This window comes from Prunus dulcis, chromosome 1, assembly GCF_902201215.1.
Source record: "Prunus dulcis chromosome 1, ALMONDv2, whole genome shotgun sequence".
NCBI classification, from domain to species: Eukaryota; Viridiplantae; Streptophyta; class Magnoliopsida; order Rosales; family Rosaceae; genus Prunus; species Prunus dulcis.
In genome coordinates, this window is record NC_047650.1 from 20,156,210 (window position 1) to 20,174,871 (window position 18,662).

Consider the following 18,662-nt stretch of genomic DNA (forward strand, 5'->3'; position numbering starts at 1 on the left):
CCTAAGACTCCGAAACCAGATAATTGATGAATTAGTATATTCTCCAATGATTAGAACTAAGAAAAGATTTGTTTCTTGAAATTTGAAATACTATTTACTGATCATATCAAGTTTCAGAGCTTGCACATCACACAGTTTTAAGGGTTTCTACAGAACTCGCATTATGAACAAGAACAATGAAGAGCAGATATTAACACTGACATGTTTAGGCATCAAATGTCACAGAGCTTCGAGTAATTTTGAGCCTAAATTCGATACGCCTACTATTCACTCGCTTCAGTGATCTCCTCCAGAAAAAGATACTGGAGAGCAATGGAATACTTAGCAGTCTTTGTCCTCCCTGAATTGCTATAGTCTTTTAGAACAAACGATCCAGAGCCATCACCTTCAGCGCACACACAAACACCCAATTATAATATGTTGCAAAGATCATGTACCCAAAAAAAAAAAAGAACACTTATTCTACTATATCTATACCATATAAAATTATAATGCATAACGGTCCCATTGCTAAACAAACCTTGAATTGTAAAAATGGTTGTAACCCATCTTTTGTAGATGAAGAGCAACCTTGGGGAGTCTCCATGGTGTGTATCAGACAGCAGAAGCTTGCAAGGACTCGTTTCACTACCATGAAAAGTTAAAGCTTACCATACTACTATTGTTACTAAACAGAGCAAATTAAGTCACTAATTATAATTTAAAAAGGTTAATTACTCACTTGGCATGAACCATGGCATTGTGACATAAGGCGAGTGTCCGAACCATTGCTAAGTCTCTTCCACGTGGGTTACCATATCTTTCTTGGCAGCTCCTTTAATTGAAAGTTTAAAAATAAAAAAAAAATAAAAAAAATTAACAGATTGACACAAGTGAACAAGAAAAGAAGAAAGGAAATACCTTTCATCAAAGAAATCTCCAAAATCATCAATAATAACTGCCACAGGAAATGTGTCATGCAGGTGAAACGCAGCAAAGTACTTCTTAATTCCTTCATCATCATCCACATACCTATACAGATGAAAACTTGTCTCAAAAATCCCATTTATACATCATCATTCTTTAGAAGTGTTATGATCAAGAAAGCTTCAAGGGGTAAACTCACTTCATTTGTATGCGCTGAAATGTCTCAGAGGATGAATCAACGCCCTGAAAATGTTTAACACAGAAAAATGGCTTATGGGTACTGAAATATTTCAAATAATAAATAAATTTTTTTTAAAGAAAAAAAAGAAAGAGAAGAGGTACCTGGGAAAGATAAGGGGGCTTGGCCTCTAACTTGCGGCGGTTGCAAATGAACATCACTTTACCATTAGTATTGCCATGGTGGGCCTCCTCCATTGCGGAGTTGAATGCAAACTGGAATATTAGGGAGGTTTTTCCGCTGCAAAAAAACGAAGACACAAAGCAATTAGAGAGAGAAATGGAGAGAGAGAGATATATATGGAAAGTTGAATTACGAATACCAGGAAGGAGGGCCAGAGAGAAGCATGACAGGGTGGGATTGGCTGTTTTGTTGGAGGTCCATTTGCCTCACTGAGAAAAATCTCTGCACCATGGTTAAGCTGAAGCCTGAAGCTACAATGTCAACAGTCAGATGGAAATTTATACTTGGTTGGTCCAAATCACAAAACCCGGGCCTAACAAAAAACCCATCTTGGATTTTACCGTCGTGCCTTTTTCTGTATTTTTTTCTTATTCTTTTCATGAACAATAATCTAGTTGGCGCCAAAAAATTTAAAATTTATTATTTTTACGAAAATAGAGGCACCCACAATAATTTGGAACCCTCCAGTTAGAAATATATTATTTTGCCAAGGCCTAGTATATGGATTTTAGCTCTTACTTTCACTTATATATGCGTTTTTGTTCCTGCAAATATATTTGAAATTAATTATGCCTTGCCTACTATTACAGTGAATTTCAAAATCTTTTCTAACTAATATAAATATTTCCAACGCATGTTATGCATTGAATGGCATAATAGTCAAGAGAGCACACTGCGGACTATCGAAAGAGTAGCCAATCTCCAAAAAGTTAGACCAATGTAAATTGCTCTGCAAGACATACTCGATGGGAAGTATATAAGCATAGCATAAAACCTTGAATTTCCAGTTCATTTCAGCAAAAGGAAAAGAAAAACAACTTCTCAAGAAATTCAGATGGAGGTAACTCATAAGTTTGCAACTACAGTTGCAAGATAAAGGGCCTAAATCAGCAAAGGAGAAAATTGTGTTCATAAGATTACATTGGCTCAGAATCATCATGTTTTTATTGGCAATAGCGTGGCTGACCCATTTCCAAATCCAGATTCCAGTACTACCTCCGACAGGTCATCGCTCTCAAAAAAGGCATGGTGAAGGGCCTTGACGCATTTTTCAGCTTCACTATCATTTACTATCAATGAGATGTTCACCTGATTTATAACAAATCAATTATTAGACAGCAAAGAAAAATAATGAATGCGTGAAATATTATGAGTTATGACCGAGAGACCTTAGATGCCCCTTGCGAGATCATTTGGACATTGACTTGATTGGTTCGGAGAACATGAAATGCCTGCAAGAAGGAAAGCCAACTATATGAGATAAGAAAGAAGAGGAAAATAAAACATCTCTTCTGGACAAATTCTAGAACATTGCAGAGGGAAACATAACACCTTCTCTAGTATCAATGAAGAATACTGAACATTCCCTATGAGTGAGATGATTGATCTACGCTGCAGAAGATTCACGAATGCAATTTTTTCGAGTTCTTCCTCCATCTTGTCAAGTTCCTGTTACATATGCCACCAATTTGTACGCATTCAGAAAATTAGCACAGACAAATCTTTCAACTAGTGATGTATCAGTGTTGGCTCTTAACTAAAACGAACGTCGAGACTGACAATGCATATCTATTGTCTATAAGTTTCACACCGTGTGTATCTTTATATATTTTACATTGTGCATCCTTACAAAAGGATGCCTCTTATTCACAGGGACCTTGAAAAGGTATAAACAGCTTTAAAAGAATTACAACTTAGAACAACAAATAAATCCTACATAAAGAACATAAGATTATATGCTTGCCTGCTGAATTAGTTCTCTACTCCAAAACTTTGATGGATCCAATGTCAAAGATAAACTGACTTCACTTGTTGCAACAACATCCACAGAAATGCCCAAATCTTCAAAGGTCGAGAACACCTATTTGGATGATGAATCCCACCATAGGGGGGGCATCACGACAATTACAATCAGAAATTCCAAAACAAGAAAAGCAATATGGCAACAACTGCAAAAACAAAACCAAGGAAACAAAGAGTTTCTCACCTTTGCGAGGAAGCCAACTTGACCAAGCATGCGTGTACTGACAATATCCAACAGGGTGACATTTTGCTTCAGAACTATGCTGGTTAGAACAGCCTGAAGTTGATTTCAAGGGATAGATTGCGGTAAAAATAAAAGATCAAGAATGTTTGAATTCTTACACACACTTCAATTCTCAAGAAAACAAGAAAAGAAAAGAGAAGATAAAGCTGCCCAAACCTTGCTCATATCTCTTGTTTTAGTGATGAGGGTACCAGGAGCTTTAGGGTTATAAGAGTTCTTGACCCTAACAGGAATCTCGCCATCTCTAGCTGGTCTCATGGATTGTGGATGTAGAACCTGCGCAATTGTCAGTGCAATTATATTTATCTTTCTACCTAAGTGCTCTATTTCTACTACCGATGCTAAATGGCTAGCTCTCATCAAGACTCCATCTACATTTCTTCATACAAATTACTAGAAGAATGCTTTGTCTGTCTAATCACAATTATACAAGAAAAAAAGTGGGGCTCATCATCTGAATAAAAGATGCTCATGAATTGAATACAAATATTGCTTTAGTGGAAGTCTTAGTCCACAAACTTAGTCCAAAGCACTTCATGGATGGGATGGGAGTGTAATGCGCACTTCATGGATGGGAGGGGAGTCTAATGCGCACTTCATGGATGGGAGTCCAAAGCCCACTTTATACCCATCTATAAATACTTGAAAAAAAAAAACTCTGCAGTATCCCTTCATTATGTTAACTCTCTGTCTCTAGCCATAGGTTCTCTCATAAACACATGCTGCAGAGATAATATTAAGGCTAAAATTTCAACCAACTGGTTGAGTCCTCTAATTAGAAAATAACATCTAAACTGCAAGAGTAAACAAAATCTACCTGAGCACCAAAATATGCAAGCTCAGCTGCCTCATCGAAAGTCAAATAGGGAACAGGTTCTGCATCAGGACATATACTAGGATCACAGGTCAAAACACCATCAACATCCTTCCACACCTGTTAAAACTGTTAAATTAGCTTCTATATGTGTTTGCCTAATAAATTCAAAATGAATACTAGCATACAGTTCCAGCTAATTAGAAAAAGAAATGCACAAAATCTCCAATAAAATGCTAGCCATGTTAGCTACATCAATAAAATAACAGACAACCATCAGCATGCAATCAGAATAAACACAAGTGATGAATGCAAGCATGATAGGGTGCATATCTACATGAGTTCTGGTGATACATGCATTTAGAGCCTAATCTCACCTGAACTTCTCGCAAGCCTAGGGATTTACCAATGGTTGTCGCTGTTAAATCACTACCACCCCTACCCAGGGTGGTAACTGCACAAGATTTTGAGCCCTGCAATCAATAAAACAGATGTAATGTTGAAAGCCCAGCCACTAAATATTAATTTAATCAGAAACTGAGACTTCAAATCAAACATGTGAGCAGGAATTTGATTGGGCAGCTAGCCAGGGGAAAGACCTTTCCGAGGAAACCAGTAACAACCGGAATTGCAGGATCACTAATCCAATCATCATTTAATCTTTTAGCAACGGATGGGTAAGTTCCTTCCAAGATGTCAGCATTGGTGAAGTCATCTGTTGTTATGAAACCAATGTCAAATGCATCATACTGCAGTACATTAATAGCAACCATCATCAAGAAAATATCTTAAGTGGCTACTAACAAAGAGAGTAACGATGCACTAGAGAAAATAATCCAAAAGAACCTGAAGAAAGAAAATAATGTCAAATGCATATTTTCAAAAGATGGAGTATACATACTTGGCGTGCCTTAACACCAAAATTATTTAGATAAGCTGCAAAGATCCTTGTGGACATGCACTCTCCAAATGAAACTAGATAGTCTCTTGTGCGGAGAGTTAACTCTTTCATCATAGCTATTCCCTTCAGCAATTGCTCTAGTTCTTCTAAGTGTGCTGCAACATGTCCCAGGAAAAAAAGGGGCAAATACCCAAAGTTTCCAATTAACAACTGATTCTAGACCTTATTAATAAAATTAAAACAATTCAACACACTAAATGAGGAAATTCAGACATTAAAAAAAAATATTCATCCCTTCACTTAAAGTTCTTACCAGAAATAACGGAGCTATCAATTCCAAGTTCTCTAACAGTCCTGAGCAAATGCAATCACACAGTTTTTAACAACAGCTCTAAAGCACAATTGAAAAAGAAAATGAGAAAGAAAAAGGAAAATGATGAGTTAACCTGAGATGCAGTTGTTTTATAAAGCTCAATTCTTCAATTTCTGACGCATTCGAGACCCCACAACTGACAGCCTTCTCCCCAGCCTATGCATACATTATACATAAATCACAGCCATCCAGTCGCATTATAATTAAGCAATCAAATCACACAATTGATTAACTTAATCAGATAACAATGAAAAGTTCATTACAAGTAAGAGGTTGTTAGTGGTCTTCCCCATGGCAGAGAGCACAACAACAGGCTTTTCATCAGGAAAACTGACAATGAGCTGAGCAATCTCTCTTATCCTCTCTGCCGATGCCAACGACGATCCTCCGAACTTCATCACGCAAGTGAATGCTGCTGTATCAGAGCCATGGCTCCCTGTTGCTTTCTCTTCTTCTTCTTCTTCTCCTCCAAGCACAGCTTCAATTCTTTTCTTCTCGCTGTTACCTCTCAAGCTAATGCCTTTACATGCATTTTCCATTGCCGCATGGAATGATCGTGATGGTGAGGCCACCGAAGAGAGCCATGGCTTGCTCGACAAGTGTGAGAGTCTTGGAGTTCGTGAGTAGCAGGGAATTCTAACCCCGTGGAAATGCAATGAAGCCTCCATTTGCTTATCTGACTCTCTACCGAAGTTGCTTCGACGAATTATCAAATTCAGGGTTTCTGATTTATTGGATTTTCATTTGTTTTCCAGACGTTTCTTTGGCAACCAAACGCGTGAGTGAAATTTCTGTATCGGGAACGAAGGGGAGGCAAAAGGGCAAAACACCCATCATCCACTACCGCGTTTTTTGTTTATATATCTCTTTTTACCCTAAGGCCTGTTTGGTTCATGGAAAAGGAGTTTTGGAAATGGGAATTCAATTATTTTTTCATGTTTGGTAAGTGCAGACATGGGAAATGGTTGTCTGGCACATAAGAAAGTAGAGGGGAAAGTAAAGCCCTCCTCTTAACTTGGGTTTTATTTTCACTCATCATGGAAAAGTTTGGGAAAATTAGCCAATATTCAATGCACAATTTTCATAACTATTTTGTCCCTATGACCAATTTATAATTATAACGTATTATTAAATGCATTTTTTTATTTGATTTAATTTGGGTATAATTGAAAAATTATGCAAACTTTGTTTTTCATTCCTACTCAAAACAAATATGGGAAAGGAAACAAAGTGAAATTTCCCGTTACTTTCCAGACATTACCAAACGTGGTAAATGAATCTTTTATTCCCATTCTTTGAGAAATGACATTAAAAATAATTTTCCCTCAAATTCATTCCGTGAACCAAACGGGACCTAATGAATAGGGTGTCGTTTGTTTGTCCTTACTTCTTATAGAAATGGAAAATTACCATTGAGCCTTCAAAAAGACTATCGTCGCTCAAACGGGTCTGCAACAAAGTTTGAACAAAGTAACGAAATCCTGAACTTGTAAACTAGAGATTTTTTTGAATCAAAAGCTTAATTTTGAATGTCTTCTTCTTTCACAGTTCAATGTTCTTTGCTACCTTCCTGCGGTTTACATCATCATGATCAGACTCCATCTACAAAAGCTGCAAACTTTGCTCAAATTCCTTCGTGGGTCTCTCTCAAATTCACCGCTCCTTCGATCAATACCCGCCAAATAGAAAGTGGTCAAGTCGAAAATGTGCACTTGGTTTCTCTATCTAAGCAAGGGAAGCTCAAAGAAGCTCGTGACTTTCTCAAGCAAATGAACGAAGCAGGTGTCTCCGTCAGTCCTCAATCTTATAAATGCCTCTTTGAAAAGTGTGGATTAATGGGTTCCTTATCAGATGGAAAACTTGTGCACGATTGGTTGCAAAAAACAATTAAGAGCCCACCTGAATTTCTTGAGAATGATGCTCTTCAGATGTATTGCGATTGTGGGAGTTTATCAGATGCACAGAAAATGTTTGATGAGATGCTTCACAAGAATTTGGTTTCTTGGGTTATAATTATATCCGCTTATGCGCAAAAGGGTATTTTGAAGAGAGCTATTTTGATGTTTTCGCATATGCTAGAGTCTGGGATTAGACCGAACTCGTCTATTTTTACGAGCCTCTTAAAGTCCTTGACCGAGCATTCGCTTTTAGAGCTTGGCAAACAGATACATTCTTATGTGATAAGAACAGGGATGAATAGTAATGTTTCGATTGACACGTCGATTGCAAACATGTATGTAAAGTGTGGATGGTTAGAGGGTGCTAAGCTTGTTTTTGATAGGATGGCTGACAAGAATGCTGTGGTTTGGACTGGGTTGATGGTGGGCTATACTGAAGATGAGAAACTGGAGGAGGTTCTAGAATTGTTTGCTGAGATGGTTAGGAAAAGTGTAGAAGTGGATGACTTTGTGTTTTCGATAATTCTTAAGGCATGTGCTGGTTTGGAGGACCTGATTATGGGAAAGCAAATCCATGGTTATAGTGTTAAACTTGGGTTGGATTCTGAGGTTTCTGTAGGAACTCCTCTAGTGGACTTCTATGTCAAATGTGCAAACTTTGAATCTGCTTGCCGAGCGTTTGAGAGAATACATGAACCAAATGATGTTTCATGGAGTGCTATAATCTCAGGCTACTGCCAGAGTGGGAAATTTGAGGAGTGTGTCAAGATTTTTCAGTCTTTAATTTGTAAAGGTGTTACTTTAAATTCATTCGTATATACGAGCATTTTTCAAGCATGCTCTGCAATTGCAGATGTAAATTTGGGCACTCAAGTTCATGCTGATGCGATAAAAAGAGGGCTGGTTGCATTGTTGCATGGAGCAAGTGCAATGATTACGATGTACTCAAAATGTGGCAGATTGGACTATGCCTATCGAGCATTTGAATCGATAGGTAAACCTGATACTGTGGCCTGGACTTCTATAATTAGTGGTTATGCTTATCATGGCAATGCCTCTGAAGCTCTTAGGCTTTTCCATAGAATGCAGGATTCTGGTGTAAGGCCAAATTCAGTAACGTTTATAGCAGTTTTAACTGCTTGCAGCCATTCAGGTTTGGTCACAGAAGGAAAGCAGTATTTGGATTCAATGAGCTGTGTATATGATGTAGAACCAACCATCGATCATTACGATTGTATGATTGATGTATACTCTCGTGCTGGGCTACTACAAGAGGCACTTGAACTGATAAAGAGTATGCCGTTTGAACCCGATGCAATGAGCTGGAAAAGTTTATTGGGGGGATGTTGGATACATCGAAATCTCGAGCTTGGGAAGTTCGCAGCTGAGAACCTCCTCCAGTTGGACCCAGAGGATACTGCTAGTTACATAATCATGTTTAATTTGTATGCTTCATCTGGAAAATGGGAAGAAGCTGCAGTTTTTAGAAGAATGATGGCTGAAAGGGACTTGAGAAAAGAAATAGGATGCAGCTGGATCACTGTCAAGGGGGAAAAGCACCGGTTTATAGTGGGTGATCAACACCATCCTCAAATAGAGCAAATATACTCAAAACTGAAGGAGCTGAACATTTCTTTCAGGGAGGCTGAATATTCCCTTCTAACTGAAGAGGATGTATTGAATGGTTTTCCTGAGAGGAAAGAACAGCTTCTTGAGCATAGTGAGAGACTTGCTATTGCTTTTGGGCTCATATCCACACCAAGTAATGTCCCAATTGTGGTTTTCAAGAACATCAGGGCCTGCAAAGATTGCCATGAATTTGCAAAACATGTTTCTGTGGTAACAGGGCGTGCAATTGTTGTGAGAGATTCTAGTAGATTTCATAACTTTGAGTTGGGGGAGTGTTCTTGTAGAGATTATTGGTAACTTATGCAAACTCACTGCCCAATGGAGATTTGGGCATGGCACTTTTTTTCTGGAAGCCTAGGCCACAAGTGGGGCTGGTCTTCCTCTGGCCACCATTGCATGTGAGTGTACACGTGTCTGTGTATGACAAGCTTGGTTACTTACTGCTTCTTGCCGTGTGTCTCTTTCTGGTTGCTGCTGCCTAATGCATCAAGAGGAAGCTCAAGTCACCTCCAACTTCCAAGTGCATGGGGACGAGCAGAAGCGATACCCAATAATACGGAGGATTGGTGCAGTGGGTGGTGATAATAGTAGTTATTTTTAACTGCTCTTGCAATAATTTAGTGGGGGCTAAAGTGACAATATGTGCGTTGATTCTGTTGACACGTTTTTGTAAGAGAATCTCAAGATTTTGTGTGAAGAAATCACGGGCAAAGCAAGCGCAGCAAGAGATATTATTTCTTTCTGCTTTTTTTAGTGGGTCTCTAAACCAGCATCACCATAGAAGAAAACCTTCATTTGACAAATGGGACTGGACACTACGGGAAAGTAAATAACTATTAAGAATTCCAACTTCCCCCAAGTGTATTAGAATATGAGTTTTTAAAGTTGTTGAATATCAAGTTTCATATATTGAAAAATTCAAAGGGATGCACAAGAACCAGTATAATAATGGAGTTGGGATCCAGGAAATCTGCTTAGATCTAAAGAATTAAGAAACAGAAACAAACGAAAACCCACCTCCTATGATTGCATCATCATTCATCACTTGGATAATTATTATGAAAAATAAACCATATACGAAAGAGAAAGAAACAAAGGTGCTTTTGATGGCAGTTGGCAAGTTGCAGTTTGATGGTAATGGTTTTGGTACTTTATGGTATTATGGGTAATTGTTATTTTCAGTTGGCGCCAAATAAAATCCTATCCACAAATCCACTCCTACTATGGCAACTCATGTATCAGCTAAGCCAGCCAATCCCTGTCATCTCTGCTGGTTTCTCTCCCCTCCTTAAATTAAATTCCCTCTTTCACCCACTCTCACACAACTCACTGTTTCCGCTCTGTTGCCTTCTGGGTTTCATCTCTCTTCCCATAACTCAAGTGAAAAAAAAAAAGCCTTCGCTTGCCTGCTTGCTTTCTTCTTCTCATTCTCAGGAAGATGGGCTTTTTTATGTGCAGCTTTTCTTGGTTGGCTTCATTTCTTTAAGGTGAGCTATGCATTTGTATTCCTTTTTTCGAAGTCTGGAGCTTTTGATCTTCTCATGGTTTTCTGAATTCTGCAATCAATTGAGTTTAACAATACTTGATTTTTTTTCAAGTTTCAAACTTGCTTCTTGAACATCAAATAAATAAGAGAAGTGCTCCCACCCCTACAATTCAAGAATGTATGTGCTAGAGAACAGGGCAAAATCACAACATGGCTAAGACAATCTCTGCACTGTCTAACAAAACAGGGCAAATGATATTTGTTAGCACCATGAGGTGCGTATGCCCTTTGTATTTTCATTTTGTCACAAAACATCTTCTGTGCTTCTAATAAAAGATGCAATTTTGTTTAGGAGCTCCCTGGATGCAATTTAAATCACATGATCTTCTCCATCTTCAAAGTTTCAAACTTGCTTCTGGATAAAGCTCTTTTGTTGAAGTAGTCTAAAGTTCATGGATATTGGACAAATGAAATGTTCCTCGAGCTATGGAAAGCCTCCATGGATATTCAAAGGCAGGTAAGTGTCCAACAACCCTTGGGTTTTTTGGCCTTTTGTTCCCAATCATGAAAAAGGACTCTGCTGACTGATTGCCCTGATTTTTCTAATCAGTGCGTTGTATCAATTCCATCTTGTCAAAGCAGCAACTGTTCGTGCATGCATCCCAAAAGAGTTCAGATTAGTTGAAGCATTTGGGTTAGTATACTTAGTAACATTGTTGCTTAAATGATTGAGAGCGGTACAGGAGCATAATGTGAGAGCTCTACATATTTAGTAACAAGACCTTGTCCATATATTTGCTTTCCCAACCTAAATAGATTTGTTGGTTTCTCATCACTTTTATATGTTGCTCCTGATATTAGCCTCCAGTAACGGGTTCATATGTTTCGTGGTGTTTTAAGAATTTGATTACCAAACATGTGTTTACACTTTGCAGGTATACCCTTGGTGGCTTCTTTCTTGCCAACTATGATGACAGTCCAGCTGGAGTCTTTGATGAGGTTCATATCTTCATACTTTTTTGGCCTTGGTACAAAAAGTTAATATATCAGTTTTTTTCTCATTACTTGGTTTATTGTAGGAGTGATCCATGTTTGCTTTAGCAAAGATGTGGAAAATAATAATTTTCAATTTTATTCAACCAGTCACTAACTGGACTGAGTTTGTTTTCTCCCTCCCAGCTCGTTGTAATTGCGGGACTTGTATGGAGCCCACCAACATCTTGCGCGTATGCTTTCTTCAACCTTATCTTTCTTCATAATAAGATGAAGAGCATACAATCTTGTTAGGCAACAATACCCCAATTTCTAAACTATCTAAGGCAACAAAAACAAAGTTACTTCAACCATGTAAAGCACCTTATTTTCTTCTCAACTGGACTGAATAATATCTCAACGAACTTATGCCGCTCTTTAGACAAGTTATGCGGCTACCAATTGAGTTATATCTTCTTCTTCTTCTTTTTATTTTCTTTTGTGTCAGTTGTGACATTGTGAAAGGGTGTTTAGACTTGGTACATCCTCTTTAGCAGAGAGGTCTGACTACTGAGCTATGTCTAATGATATTTAAATAATTACTTTGTTCTTGTTTTGAAAGGTAGATGAAATAAAACTGTTGTGGAAACATTGGTTATGGAGTACTTGTACAGAAGCAGTTTGACTTGTTTTTGTCAAACAGATGGGCAGCTAAGGTGCTGGTGAATAGTGTTGAAGCTTGTGATCATGGACGAAAGGTGGGAGGCTGCATAAGCATAAGGCATTTTGCAATAGAGCTAGTCACAATTTCTTATTGTTCATCTATAGTTCTTATGTTGCTTGTAGTCGCTTCTTGCAGGAAGTGGGGCTTCCAAGTCACGTTGCGAGGTTTTCTAAGGTACCCTTGAATGCTCATTTGTCGTCAGCTTGCATAAAATATTGAAGTTACCCTGCTTTTATATGCTTCTGCATATAGCAAACTCTTCATACTTAAGGTGGACTAGGGATGCATTTTTCACCTACATTAAGTATTCGAGAAATCATTTACTGTTTCCTTAGTCATCCATATGTGTTTTCTGCATAATGCAGACAATTACAGCAGTTTCAGGAAAATCAAAGAGCAAAAATATTGGATTTCTAAATGCAATTGGCATGAATGCTGTTTTCTGTGAACCAAGAGATTGTATGGATGTTCAAGTGACTGAAATCAACGATCCAACTGTAAAAGATATCTGTAATATCAACCTTACCACTTTTGGTAAGTTTGTTAATCTGAACGTCTGATTTGTAGAGTGGCCACTTAATTTTTGCTTATTTCATCAATTTCTATTGAAAACATCTCTCTTGGCATTATTGTCATAGCTTTTCAACATAACAAAGATAATAGAGCAGGGAGTTTTCATCTTAGAGAGGAAAACATAAGTTCATAACTCTATGTTTGGATTTTTTCCTTCTGTAGTTTTCATCCTTTTGTTTGATTAAATCATCGATGTTCCTAATTACGAGTTTGGTGATGGCAGTGCCTGCATCAAATATTGGCAACTGGATGGGGCCAGCGATCAAAATGTCACTTCCAAGTTTTAGGTAAGTTTCTCCCTTGGTTTCTGTTTAGTGCATACTCCCTATGCTATTAGAGTTCGTTTTTTCCCTTATGTATTTCCTTGTGCTGTGAAATTGCAGCGGCCGTACAGAATATTATCCCAACCTTCTCAAGTACTCTTGCCAGATTGAGTGCAGGTTTCATTTACCTTTTTATGTTCATCAAGCTTCATTAATGTTAAACTCTTTTCCACCAAATTCGAGTGACAACTTGGTATTGGGAAAATGTGTTATCTTTCCTTGGTTTACATGGATTTTCAACATATGATTGTTAATTTCCTTCTGATTAAATTATGTAGGGTGCGAGCAGTGCATCCAGCAAAGGTATCAGGACCACCTTCGATGCCAAAGAGCGAGGCAGAACAATCTTCAGAAATCCATCACGCGATAGAAGAATTCATGGATAATAGCAAGAACCTCTGTGTAGCTGTGATGTCATCAAAGCCTATTTTGGCATTAAAGTTCAGTTGTATGAAAATGCAGGTTGAAGCTCCAGTTGTAGTTCCCAACAGCTTTAACAACTCTCTAGCAACCTCTTGATTGTGTTATCTGTTATAATATTCCAAATAATTTCTTCTGGCTTGCTGTGATTTCAAAAGTAAGAATTTAGTCTCAGCTTCTTGCAACTTTGAGTAGGACATCAACTTGTTGTCGATAGAACATCTCGCATCTAAGCTTCACGTGTTCACTTGGATTTATCGAACAGACCATTGAAAACAGATCAATTATTTGAAACTATTTTACAAATATGGAAACTTGAGATTTGCCAAAAGCACTTCCTTTCTTTTCTTTTCTTTTCTTTTTTCTTCACGTGTTTACAAAAAATTTCTACTTTCCATAGCATGGACAACCCCCCGTGTAACATGTTACAAATAACAAACAAATGCACTTTTCATGCTCAGATGATTGAACCTTACAATCAAATTTCTTACAATCTCCATCTGGACCCAGTCTAACTGATCAGTAGTAGATCAGAATACTTCGGGTAGAGGTCGGCCCTCCAAAAATGACTTGAACAATACAAGTGATCTCTCCGGCTGTGAGAACGGCGCTTCATGTGATGCTCCTCTAATGGTGGCAAAGGAAAGCATATTACCATAAGCTTGAGTCCACCCACCAACCTGCAGGTAAGGTAAAAATAGAGCATCATTTAACACTTTTTAAGTTCCTAACAGAAGCACCAGAAAGTCACCAAATTTTACTAATCTCAAATAAGAGTCACCTGCTGCCCCTCAAACCAGACTCTGTAAGGCACGGTGGTATTTAGTCCTAATTGCTCTGCAAGTCTATGAACTAATGTTCTACTTCCTGTCAATGGGATAACAGAATCTTGGTCTCCACTGAAAGTTTACAAGAAACTAAGTCAACTGCAACGACCTTTAGAAAATAGAGAATGTTTTTATGTTGGTCTGAAATACATAAAATACTTATAAAGGTAAGAGACATCTACCTGTAAACCAAGACCGGTATTCCTGCTTTAATGAGTTTGCCCACGATTGTGATTGTTGGTATCTCCACATCCAACAGCTGATAATCCAGTATGCTGTCATGAACACAGAAGATGATTTAAGCAAAATACTACTTTGAGATGCAGTCAAAATTTATATCTGGTGAAGAAAGTTACTTGCTGCAAACTGCCCATTGACGAACGCCAACAAGTCGAGCGTGCAGTGCCTTCTGCACGTCTGGCCTGTTCAGATAATTAACTATTTCATCCTCCACGCATACATCTATTGCCTCTGTAACTTGCTGCTAGAATGAACAAGTTAAAACAATTAGAAGATGGATACGAACTTGTCGAAAATGAATCAAAATTTCAGGTTGCAAAAGATGGTTTTCACCTGAGGAAGGAGGACTTTGGATTGGGAGAACACAGATGATATACAAACATCAAGAGTGACATCATACTTGTCAACAAATTTACTGGTTTCTCTGCTCACTTGGCTCATCACCCTTGAACAAATAGGTGAAACCGAGCCTCTGTAATATTCACTCACATAACGTGAGTAGTTACAAACAGAAGTGAACATTTTGTATGTTGAATCTGATATCAATCCATGAGACCAAAAGAACTCAGCTCTTGAGTTGAAGTCAGTGGTATATTCTAGGACTGGGTTACCCAACTGCAAAGAGAACAAATATTTTAGACCAAAATAGAGGGGGAGAAAGCACAAGAAATCCAAAGGTGGTAATTTTGAGATTTTATCACTCACCGCAATTCCTTTCAAATTAAATTGATACTCCTTATATTGGAGCATGAGTTCTGCAAGCTGCGGAACATAGTGACCTGGATATAAATAGGGAAAATAAAATCAATAATTCCATCTCTTATTATATCCTTGATTAAGAAGTAAGCAATTGTCAGGAACAAGATGATACCAGCATAGCTTTCTCCTGTAATAAACAAGCTTCTATTTTTATATTGTGGGAATTTTTCTAACCACTTTTGCAAGAACAGCAGATTGTCCCTGGCTGTAGATAACAAGGACAAAGTTCAGAAATCATAGATGGCCTGTAAAGGTGAACTTTTGTCAACTCAGAAGGAAAAATACAAAACATCAACAGTACGCATCACACATGGCATATCTGTAAAGTGAGTGAACTAAGAAAAATTATAGGGCAAGGTCATCATGCAATATTATTTTGAATCTTTGGCAAAAAGAAATGAAAAGATTTCAAATGGAACTTTGGTGAAGAAAAAAAAGAATATTTTCTTCTCTTTCTTTTTGGGAAAAAGAACAAAGGAAAATGATAGGAAGACAAGTTGACTTGAAATTCAGTAAAACAAATTGTGTTTCTTCTGCTGTTTTAAAACTATTTGCGAAAGGGTTTTTCTTTCTTATCTAGCAAGACCTCTACTTGCTAATAAAATTAGAAATTTCAAATATGGTGAATGTAAATAAAATTTCAATTAACAGAAATTGAATAATCAAATTGGTGAGGCGTGCCTGTGATGTGGTCATTTACAGCCTCATAAGAAGAAGTATCCGTTGAATAAGAGAACCCCACTCCAATTGGCGTCTCCAAGTAAAGCATGTTTGCTTCTGCAAATCAATGAGCATGTTAAACAATCAGCAGCATTGGATTGTTTTGAAACTACCCAATAATGAATTGAAGAAAATCAAAAGGAGCATTCTTTTACCTCTGTTCCAGCTATGTTCATTTCTAACCAATACCTCTCCGCTAGGCCTAAATGGTCCATTCTCAGAAAACGCTCCAACTCCAAGAGAAGAGCAACCAGGACCTGAAATCACAAACCATCAAGGCCCAGAAAGATTTCATTTTTTTTAAAAACCCAGTTAAAAAAATATATTAAAAAGAGAGAAAATTGAGTTTTGAGTAAGAAGTAGGGACCTCCATTGAGCCAGAGGACAAGAGGCTTGGAAGCTGGATCTATTTCTGCTTCAGCAAAGTAATAGAACAGAGCTCTCTGTTTCTTCTCATCAACGGTCACATAACCCGAATACTGCTGGAACCCGACTTGGGGTTGACCCGGCAACAGAGCAATTCTATCAAGCTCAGAAAGAGAAGCTCGTGCTTTCAGGGAAGAAGAAGTTATGTGGAGCAAAACCAGAGCCACTACAATGGTCTTCCATGGTAGAGAAAGAGAAATCATGGGTTCAGTAGAAAGAAAGAGCAAAGAGCCTAGAGCCTAGAGCCTAGAGAGAAAGAAAGATTCAGCTCAGCTGAAATGCTGCCCAGAGTGGGGGCACTATATAAAGATAAAAGAGGGGAGATCTTGTTTTTTGTAATTATTATTATTTGAAACTTTTGTCCCATCAGAGACTTTGGACCTGAAAGAGATGTATGCGATCATGTGAGAGACTCATGCTGGCCTTTCTCCTTGCTGTGAACTGGTCACGCTCTCTCTCTCTCTCTCTCTCTCTCCCCTCTCGCCTTTGGGGGATGACTTGGCTGAGTCAGCAAATGGGGTGTTACTGTTGCTGAAAATGAAAAGAGAGAATGTGCTTTTTAAGACACTTAATTAATTCACAGATTGTTCAGAAGTACTGTATTTGTCTGTTTTGTGTTTGGCCAATATGTACTCCAAAATCTACAACAGACGCTGCAATTGGATTCACTGCACTAAAAACTCTGTTCCATTCAGATTTTTTTTTTTATATCTAAAAAATATTTAATTATTCTGTTCCATACTCCATAGAAACGAAAAGAAGCTCTAGGGGGATGACTTTTTATTCTCCTCACTGTATAGCTGAATGTGACATCCAACCAGTCTAATAATGTCTCCAAATAATTTTCCTCCTAGCCAACAACATTATTTATATGTCTCTTGTATTCATAAAAAAAGTAACAAATTTTTTATTTCTTGTAACTTTTACACGAAAGAAATATGGAACCCGTGATCTGGGTTGAACTTTAAGATAACATTTTGCATCCAAAATTCCAAACTCTAATTGCGGTTTATTGGCTAATAATCCAAATATAGTAAACTATTTTATTAAATTATTACTCGTGGGTGCCGCAGCACTCGGCCGCAGCAGGCTGCTCACTGGGCACCTGTTTTCCATGGTTTTGTTTATGAAACTGCGAAATACGACAAAAACATATTCCGTTATTCCGTGTCTTGTTTTCTTCTCATTTCTCAGCTAGCTGAGGTAAGGTCTCAATCTTGCTCAGGACAACACACAATTACATTCTAATCCGCATGCAAATTTTTGTTTGTGTTATCAGCAAACAAAATATACTTGCTTGTGGCATCTCTGCCATTTCGGGTCACTTTTTTTTTCTTCCAAAGAATGAAAAGTGCCTGTGCAATCTTTAGTTGGGAAATGTGCCTAAAATGGAAGTGCAGCAATGAGCATAAGGCATTGTGTGATATTTTTCTGTGAGTCTTGAAATGGAAGCATGGTTTCACTTTTCTATTCAGCTTTATTTTTTTCTTATATCAATTGTTTTCCTTGAGGAATTGATGGGTCTCTTTTCATTATATTTTACTTTGTTTATATGGGGAAAAGCTGATTAGCTTTTGAATTGGTAATATCTCTTCTTTTTTTCTTGTTTGTTTTTTCATATTGGATTAGATTAGACACGCATGTTAGAAACCATACATGTTGGTCTTTTTTTTTTTTTTTTTTTTTTTTGGGGTAAGTATCATAAGGTGTTCGGGCCAGTTTGCTCGCACCTCGATTAATCCCCACTCGCGGAATTGAGCCTGCTGCTGCCACCAGGTGTTGCAATTGCTAGGACTTGAACTGGAGAGCAAATCTAACCGAATTCTAGAGCTTTACCCAAATGACGGACAAACCACTGGACCACTATTGGTGGTTTGGTTTCATTTTTTATTTGGTTTGTGTGTGTGGAAATGACAATGGATTGAGGTTTGAGCCTCTTTTCCTCTAGTATGAAAGTTTCAGTTTTGATTCATTCTAATACTTACAAAGTTACTTTACAATAAGTCTAGAAGTGGTTTGTTTCAGCAAAAATATGTATAGAAAGTCAGAATTCCATGAAAAACTTTTAACTTGACAAAATGGAAGAATTATTGACACAAGTGAAAACAAGAAAAAAGACATCGAGACTTTGAAACTCTTTTCTCTCTGTGTGTTTGTGTGGTGATGATGGGGTCAAGAGGGTAATGATTTTCACTCGAGCATG

General features: G+C 37.8%; 5 protein-coding genes across 11 annotated transcripts; 2 read left to right on the forward strand and 3 right to left on the reverse strand.

The window, feature by feature from the left end:
* Window positions 1-47: 47 nt before the first annotated feature.
* Window positions 48-1,597, reverse strand: LOC117616672. Of its 2 annotated transcripts, none has more exons than XM_034346059.1 (7): window positions 1,467-1,597; window positions 1,249-1,384; window positions 1,106-1,149; window positions 901-1,011; window positions 722-814; window positions 521-627; window positions 48-385 (listed from the first exon to the last, which is right to left on the reverse strand). In XM_034346059.1, the coding sequence occupies exons 1-7, from the start codon at window positions 1,556-1,558 to the stop codon at window positions 264-266; spliced, it is 705 nt and encodes a 234-aa protein (XP_034201950.1). In that variant the 5' UTR covers window positions 1,559-1,597; the 3' UTR covers window positions 48-263. The 2 variants fall into 2 exon arrangements, with proteins under 2 accessions (XP_034201950.1, XP_034201949.1); XM_034346058.1 differs by having other exon boundaries at window positions 901-1,026.
* A 469-nt stretch (window positions 1,598-2,066) lies between these two features.
* Window positions 2,067-6,289, reverse strand: LOC117616081 (aspartokinase 2, chloroplastic). The gene is made up of 13 exons (XM_034345283.1): window positions 5,726-6,289; window positions 5,536-5,618; window positions 5,403-5,443; window positions 5,090-5,244; window positions 4,788-4,937; window positions 4,566-4,661; window positions 4,192-4,308; window positions 3,531-3,650; window positions 3,315-3,407; window positions 3,072-3,188; window positions 2,660-2,776; window positions 2,497-2,559; window positions 2,067-2,416 (listed from the first exon to the last, which is right to left on the reverse strand). The coding sequence occupies exons 1-13, from the start codon at window positions 6,128-6,130 to the stop codon at window positions 2,264-2,266; spliced, it is 1,710 nt and encodes a 569-aa protein (XP_034201174.1). The 5' UTR covers window positions 6,131-6,289; the 3' UTR covers window positions 2,067-2,263.
* Window positions 6,290-6,901: 612 nt separating this feature from the next.
* On the forward strand, window positions 6,902-9,921 carry LOC117624649 (pentatricopeptide repeat-containing protein At5g13270, chloroplastic). The gene has a single exon (XM_034356032.1). It carries the CDS (start codon window positions 6,992-6,994, stop codon window positions 9,284-9,286), a length of 2,295 nt encoding a protein of 764 aa, XP_034211923.1. The 5' UTR covers window positions 6,902-6,991; the 3' UTR covers window positions 9,287-9,921.
* A 214-nt stretch (window positions 9,922-10,135) lies between these two features.
* Window positions 10,136-13,690, forward strand: LOC117624667 (protein NEOXANTHIN-DEFICIENT 1). 6 transcript variants are annotated; one of them, XM_034356097.1, is made up of 12 exons: window positions 10,136-10,476; window positions 10,588-10,750; window positions 10,828-10,992; window positions 11,086-11,169; window positions 11,411-11,474; window positions 11,655-11,701; window positions 12,151-12,205; window positions 12,307-12,345; window positions 12,537-12,705; window positions 12,968-13,031; window positions 13,128-13,180; window positions 13,346-13,564. In XM_034356097.1, the coding sequence occupies exons 3-12, from the start codon at window positions 10,928-10,930 to the stop codon at window positions 13,435-13,437; spliced, it is 732 nt and encodes a 243-aa protein (XP_034211988.1). In that variant the 5' UTR covers window positions 10,136-10,476; window positions 10,588-10,750; window positions 10,828-10,927; the 3' UTR covers window positions 13,438-13,564. The 6 variants fall into 6 exon arrangements, with proteins under 6 accessions (XP_034211988.1, XP_034211963.1, XP_034211981.1 ...); XM_034356054.1 differs by having other exon boundaries at window positions 10,147-10,476; window positions 13,128-13,184; window positions 13,346-13,690; XM_034356072.1 differs by lacking the exon at window positions 11,655-11,701 and having other exon boundaries at window positions 10,144-10,476; window positions 12,128-12,205; window positions 13,128-13,184; window positions 13,346-13,690.
* Window positions 13,691-13,756: 66 nt separating this feature from the next.
* On the reverse strand, window positions 13,757-16,727 carry LOC117624660 (serine carboxypeptidase-like 45). Its single transcript, XM_034356043.1, has 10 exons — window positions 16,401-16,727; window positions 16,189-16,290; window positions 15,995-16,090; window positions 15,426-15,518; window positions 15,260-15,333; window positions 14,888-15,169; window positions 14,671-14,795; window positions 14,497-14,589; window positions 14,269-14,386; window positions 13,757-14,167 (listed from the first exon to the last, which is right to left on the reverse strand). The coding sequence occupies exons 1-10, from the start codon at window positions 16,660-16,662 to the stop codon at window positions 14,018-14,020; spliced, it is 1,395 nt and encodes a 464-aa protein (XP_034211934.1). The 5' UTR covers window positions 16,663-16,727; the 3' UTR covers window positions 13,757-14,017.
* Between the last annotated feature and the right edge of the window lie 1,935 nt (window positions 16,728-18,662).